The following is a 7,235-nucleotide window of genomic DNA, read 5'->3' on the forward strand; positions in this document are numbered from 1 at the left end:
AAGGTTAATCCATTCTGGAACCATTTTTTTTATCAGAAAAATGTGAAGAAGCAAAGTGACAAAGAACAACAAAGATCGCCATCTTCCCCTCTCCACCCCAAGCACAAGCACGGCCATCTCCCCGCCCCCCAGCAGGACCGAGATCACGCCCATCATCCCTGCACACGCCTGTCTTTCTGGCATGCTGGGTTGGGGAGGGATGGGTGCAATTGCAGGTGCACTGTGGGAGAGAGAGACGGGTGCGATCTCGGCCATCTCCCCCGCTGCCCCCAGCATGTTTGCGGCAATCTACCCACTGTGGGGGGGAGATGGCCATGATGTGCTGGTTGTGGGGAGGGAAGATGGCCGAGATTGGGCCCATCTTTCCTGCAGGAGCGCACCTGTGATCACGCACATCTTTCCTGCACGAATGCAACTGCAGTTGTGGCCATCAGGAGTTCACAACCCACATCAAAACTTTCATGAAATTTTTGTTCGCAACCCAATTTGGTCATAAACCAAGGTGTTCGTGAGCTGAGGTACCACTGTCTGCCTGTGCCAGCTCAGAGCTTTTGGACTCGCTCGGAGATCGTTTTCTCCAAGCAAGTCCAAAAGCTCTGAGGCGGGCCAGATAAAGGAGCATGGTGGGCCGTATCCGGCCCACAGGCTGTAGTTTGAGGACCCACGTTTTAACATTATTATTAAATACAATATTTAAATATTATGGGCATATTACCTCTTTGATTGCTTGGAAGGACAGTTGCCATAAAAGCTGTGTATAGATATTTTAAAACAATACAAAGGCTCTCTAGCTGGAGAAAGCAGTCATGCATTCAAACTGTTGAAGGTAGTTTGGAAAAGTGATTTCTGCTGCTTCTAAAGTATACCCTTCATTCATTTTCATTGTTGCCTCAGGCAACTAGAGGGCATGAATTTGCGGACTTTGAGACATAGCAGCCCTGGCATTGTCAATAAAAAAGCAGTTTGTAACTGTTCTGCCTCTGTCTTAGTTGATGGCTTTTTTCTGGTAGAAAACCATACAACAGCCCTGCCATCTCACAGCCATGAGAGACAGTGGTGATCATGTGAAGTGGGCCAGGTCTCTTTCCCTCCTCCCATTTTCACAGATTTGCAGAACAGCTGGGTCAGAAGGGGCCAAGAAGGCCATCAAGTCCAACTCCCTACTAGTGCAGGATGCCAGTTACACCAGCCCAATCAGATAATTGTCCAATTGCTTCTAGAGTGCATCTGGTGTGGAAGGGCACACAACTGCTCTTGGCAGCTGGTTTCACTGTCATACTGCTCTCACAGTCTGGAAATTCATCCTAGTCTGGCCCTTTTTCTCTCTACCCCTTTGTGCCCACCCTTTCTTCCCAGAACAGGAAGGCTGCTTCACATTTACAGCATACTATTACATGTGTAACGCAGAGGCAGTGCAGTATCTGTTCCTTCAGACAGTCAGGACCCCGAGGGGGTGGAATCCGCTTCCCCGGAGGTGGCTGAGGCCCCATCGGTGCGGGTGTCCAAGGACAGGCTGGACATGCTCATGGTGGGCATGTCATGAGCGGAGCCAGCTGGAGCTGGGGGTCAGACTAGATGGCCCGGGAGGCCCCTTCTGACTCGCTCTGTTTCTGTGTTTCTGAGTACAAAGATACTTAAATATTTTGTCTAAATATCGGGCTTCTAACTCTTAAAGGAATGACTTCTGAGTTCTTCTTTTTCTCTTGCTTTGATAGCCAGTGTGATGTAGTGGTTAAGTATGTGAGACAGAGACTCAGGTGATCTGGGTTCTAGTCCCCACCCAGCCATGAAGCTCACTGTGTGACTTTGGGCCAGTCACAGACTCTCAGCCCAGCCTACCTCCTTGGGTTGTGGTGAGTATGAGACTAAGGAATTATGTAAACTGCCTTCAGTTCCTTGAAAGAGGAAAAGGTAAGATACTAATAGAAAGAGAGAGAGAATCACTTCTCCTGTGTTCTTGAGGGAGTCTTCTAAAGAATCATGAATGAATTACTTCTTGCTCTGCTTAATGGGTAAACCGAGATTTCTCTCTAGTGAAAATATTTCTTTGTAGCATAAACATGAACAAGCAAGATATACACACGCCCAACTTTGCTATGGAGGCAGAAGATTAGGAAATTGTTATGGGGTGGTTCAAGTTAAATCTGGCTTTCTGGTGGAATTGGTGAACAGTGGGATTTGTATTAAAGAAGGATGGGAAAAGATAACTCGGTCAGTCACTGTTTACTGCATGGATCCTCAAACTAAGGCCAGATCCGGCCCGCCATGCCCTTTTAACCAGCCCCCACAGGTTTTACACTCAGTGGGCGCGTGCGCGGCTTGCTCGCAAGGAGGTCGTTTTGGAAATGCTTGGATAAAACATTCTCCTCATGAGCAAGTCGGCCCCTTGCCCAGCGGCAGCTTGCTTGTGGGCAGATTGTTTTGGACTCGATTGGAGAAAATTATCTCCCCACAAGCAAGCCGGCACCTCGCTGTGCTCACACCCAGTGGCAGCTTGCTCGCGAGGAGGTCGTTTTGGACTCGCTCAGAAACAATCTCCTCACAAGCAAGTCGGCACCTCGCTTCATGTGCCCCCCCCACCCCGTCTCCACCTCACCTCACGTGCATGTGTGTGCCCGCCCCACACCGGCCTGCTCCTCCCCGCCAGCACTGCCTTGGCGGCCCACGGCCACTGCTGGCACCCGTCAACTGGCCCCCTGTTTAAAAAGTTTGGAGACCCCTGGTTTACTGGATGTTGGATTGAACCTCTGAATAGGTTACTTTGGAGAGGGGAAAAAGAGAGACCAATGCCTTGCATTATACTTCATTTTTCTTGTATTTTTTTAATTCTCTACAACTTGGTTCTGTTTATATGAATTTTCATCCATAACCTTGCTAAATGTATTTCATTGTGACGGTTTCTTGGGGTGTTTCCAGACAGAGCTTTTATGGTGCAACCACTCTGTCTAATTCACGGAATTTTATGTGAGGCACAGAAGTTATAATCTGCCTCTTGTGTTTTTTCTGCTACTTCCCCCTTCTTTTCTTTCCACAGGAAGACGGTTAAGGAGGGGACATGGAATACCTGTGCGATGTTCATGGATTAGTACCTCTCAGAGCCCCCCTTCCCCTGCCCTGGAACCACCATTAGTCCTGCATACATATTCTGAGAGACGTTTTATGTGTGGATATAATGGATCCACTTGTCCCACAAAAGTCCTGCCTTCGGTGCACAAAAAAGAAGGGAGAAATTCACTCCAGGCTTTGGTTGAGGCAAAAGCACAGAGTTGTGCTTCAGTTTCCTTTTGGAGATGTGGCAGATGAGCCCAAGGGAAGAATGACAAAAAGGTGCCAGCTGCAGGAATCTCACAGTCCTTCCCAAGGGGCTGCCAAAAGCAAGTCTCCCCTTGCCTAAAGGCATGTCACGGAAAGAAGCACGGCAGATGCCGAGCAGCCAGTTTGCTTCCATGGAGAGCTTCTGCCGAAGCACTGCTGAGCGCTTCCGCAGCGTGTCTGTGCCTGGTACCAGCACTAGCGTGATGGTCTTTCAGTGCTGGGCTGCTCCATTGCCACAGTGCCCTGCAAAGTGCCTCTTCTCCGAGCTTCAGCTCCCAGTGGAGCCATTCCGAGGAACAGGCACCTGGTCACCTGAGCCCTCCCGCAAAGGCTCTTGCTCTGCCCAAAGGACCGAGCGCTCCACAGGCTCGCAGGCCGCTGCTGAGAGATGCAGCAGAAGCGAGCGCCACGCCTCTTGTTTGCTGGGAGAAGAAAATGCAGCACAAGCTGAGGCAGCCTTCCTTGGCTTTCGCCCCAGAATCTCTGCATAGTTCAAGGGCTGGCCCTGGAGGAGTGCCTGCCACATGTAGCCTCGTACGCTGATGAAATGGAATCCCCTCTGGGAGACTGGATGGCACTGTCTTCACCTAAGTACAAAGAAGCGGGAGCTGCTTGGGAGCGAGCCGTCCAGGGAAGCCTGGGGCAGCCCTTGAATTGGCACAGCTGCACAGCTCCCACACACCGGGTGGAGAGGCAAGTCAGCTGCCCTGTCCTGGGCGTGCAGCTGCCCTGGCTGTGAACAGAAACAACCACGGAAACGCCTAGTTTGGCAACCGAGCTGGCAGCATCCAGCAAAGAGAAGAGGCGACCTGGCTTGGCATGGCTGGGACACACCAGAGGAAGCCTCTGGCAGCTTTTGCTCATTTCCTCCGTGCGCATAAAAGTCACTGCTAGGGGGGCACTCGGGAGACAGGCTCCTGCACGAGCCGTTGCTCATCCGAGGGTCTGTGCAGGAGTGCCTGCTCCCAATGGCGGCTGTGTGCTTTCCATCTTCCTAGACCTGTGTGGCACATTAGCAAGTGCAAATTCTGCGTGCCCTGCTGCGCTCTGCACGCGTGTCTTTCTCAAACACACAAGGGATGGACGTGCCTGTGCTCCTCTGAATGCTTCTGCCCTCCCTATCAAAGCCTGGCTGCTGGGCCTGTTTTAATTCTTGGTGTATTGAAGGGATCTTGCCTCTCTCACCTGACAAGAGTATTATATATTGTACATAAAGCCAGTTTCTTCAGTCTGGACACCCAGGAGGCCCCAGCCTTCCCACCATTGCAAAGAAGAGGCCATTTCAGCAGCCACAGGCTGGCATGGCAGTGCTGCAAGGGTGAAGAAAGTGGCACCAGTGGACCTCCTGGCCACGCAGGAGCGCTCACGCTGAATGATCCGTCCTCCCCGGTTCCAGGGCGTCGGCCAGCTCTCGTAAAAGCCTCCCTGTCTGGAGATGGTTGCCACAGGGACATGCTGTGCTCCAGTGGCTAAGGATGCCCCCCATACTGAGGAGGGGGTTTTGTGTGGATCCGTGCTGCCCATGAGTATCCCTGCCTGCCTCCAGGGTTACCCAGGACCAGCCCTGTGGCTCCTTTGCTGGACTGGTTGCTTAGAAAGGCCTGAAGCAGCGAGAGAGATGCAGCTACTGCATTTCCTCACCCCAGCCCCCAGCCCTGCTTTTTCACTGGCCGCTTTGGCCCCTGCCCGCTTTCTCAATCAGGGTTTTTTTTTCCAACAGCACATGCTCTGTTTCAGGGGAGTGCCATTTAGATGGCTTCTGTTACAAATACGTGTCTTGGATTTGTGAGATGTGGCATTCTGCCAGAACAAGATGGTGTTCTAGGAGGCTGCAGTGTCATTAGGCAGAAGAGGAAGGACCGCTCAACCCTTCCTGGACAGCTTTGATTACGTTGCCACTGCTTAATAGTGCCCCCCTTTTAGCCTTTCAGAACATTGTTATAAAAGAGAAAGTTTGGATCCTTCAGGATCACCCTAGTCCTTCCTTGAAGTATGAAGGCACTGTTTCTGCAGTTTTCATATGGAGGAAGATGCACAAACACAGGAGCTGAATTCTTTCTTTTCATTTTAAATTTACATTGTAAAGCAATTTCAGAGCAGACACCCCTGAACAATAATCACAAACATTATACACATATTCTCAGTGATACAATCTGTATCACAGTAGAGCAGACTGGAAAGAAAGCTTTTGTGCATTCCCAGACTTGCAGCGAACTAATTCCATTGTGTACTGGAAGCTGCATCGCACAGTACTTCTTCAGCTGGAGTTGTTCTGCCAGTGGGCCTCCTTGCGGGAGCTGCTTTCTTCCTTTCGTCGAGCTGCTGTGCCCTTGATGAATCACACCCCATACTTGTGCTGTGCTGAACGCAGGAGGGCCTGCCTGCCTTTGGGATATGCCTGCCCACCCAGCCACGCTTGCCCGGTTGCAGCACACCGTTCTGGTTCAAGTAAAGCTTTCCTTCATACACGTAGCAGCAGCAGTGGAGAGTTGCCATCCCAGAGCAGTGGAGGGACAACTACGGAGCAGAGGTCCCTGGCACAGCCGTTCCCCTGGGCTGGCCTTTCCGCCTCTTGACGCCGGGCCTGCCTTCTTTGGCATCTTTCCGGTTCCTGTCCTCATTCCTGTCCTCCTGCTTACCTTGCTCTTCCTTCTTCTTTTTCCATCCTGCAGCCAAGCAAAAGAATCACAGTGAGGCAGATCGGCACAACAAATTGCTTGCCGGTTGGATTTAGCGTGGGGCTCCTGGAAACTCAAAAATGGGGTGGAGCCACTCAACATCTGACAACATGACTGGAAAAGCTGCCAGAGGATGAGCGAGAGGGAGCAGCCTTGCTTTCTGTGCCATACTATTTGCTACCTAGGGCCGAAATGCTCTGCAATGGCCATTCATTCATGCTCTTAACTGAGCATGATGGAGCACAGTCCAGTGGCTCCAAAACCGGGGCATCATGCTTTGTCTAGCCTTTATGAAGTAAGTGGCAATTTTGTATAAGATTTTTGTGTAAGATTTTTCTTAGCCACCTTTCAAGGTAGGAGCCTTCCCAGGACAACATAAGACAGTAAAATCCACATGATTAAAAAGAGTAGCAAGAACTGTGAGTGTGCGTGTGCACGCACACACACAACAGACAAAATCCACAGCAAACAAATGCAGCTCCAGTCCACTCCAATTAAGGGTAATCATGAGATGACCAGAGAAAGTAGTAAGTCTTCAGGGCTTTCCTGGGACCTGAGACGCCCCAGTGAAACTCACTCCAGAAGTGCCCAGCCGCTGCAGAAAAGCCCTTCTCAAGTACCGTGACTCACCTCACTCTCGGAGATGGACAAAGGGGAAGAGCCTCTTTTGCTGACCTTGAAGTGCCTGCAAACCGATACGGGCGAAGCAAGAATTCCCAAGTAGATTTGACACCTTTCTGGACATGGCCTTTCCCTGGGCTTCCTTTGGCCTAGTATCCAGGAGGACCCCCTGATGACATGCTGTGTCATCCTTTAGGGGAACCCTCCTGACTCCAGCTGTAAGCCTCCACCCTGGGTGGCTGGTTTCACAGTCCATAATGCAGCCATCAAGCCTGGGTTTTCAGTGCACCCTCCCTGAGAACAGCCTTCAGGGGCTTCCTGGAGCGTTCACATCCTCGTGTCAGTAGAAATGTGAGGACAGCTGCAACTGGTGGCCCCCGCAGCCCAGGCCTCTCTGCTTCCCCCAGGCCGAATGGAGCCTTCGCCCCCCAGCCAACAGCCGCGGAGTGTCGCCAAAGTTCCCCCAGCGCCACCTCCCGAGGCTGCTTCTCCGGGGAGGGCCGGACCCGCCTTCGCAGTGCACCCCGAAGCCCCACCCGGAGACCCGGTCTGGAGGGCCACTGTGGTCCGGCAACACCAGACAGATTTGACTCGAGGCCGTGGATACCCCAAATGATGGTC

The 7,235-nt window shown here is 51.7% G+C and overlaps 1 protein-coding gene across 1 annotated transcript in view; it reads right to left on the reverse strand.

Annotated features, from left to right (window-relative positions):
* Positions 1-5,832: 5,832 nt before the first annotated feature.
* The window catches only part of RSPO1 (R-spondin 1), a 28,952-nt gene continuing 27,549 nt past the window's right edge, over positions 5,833-7,235 (reverse strand). Inside the window, exon 6 of the mRNA XM_044421325.1 lies at positions 5,833-5,981. Coding sequence (XP_044277260.1) covers positions 5,833-5,981 — 149 coding nt within the window. The remainder of the gene's footprint in view (positions 5,982-7,235) is intronic.

Source organism: Varanus komodoensis, unplaced genomic scaffold, assembly GCF_004798865.1.
Source record: "Varanus komodoensis strain SLA01 unplaced genomic scaffold, ASM479886v1 scaffold118, whole genome shotgun sequence".
NCBI lineage: Eukaryota > Metazoa > Chordata > Lepidosauria > Squamata > Varanidae > Varanus > Varanus komodoensis.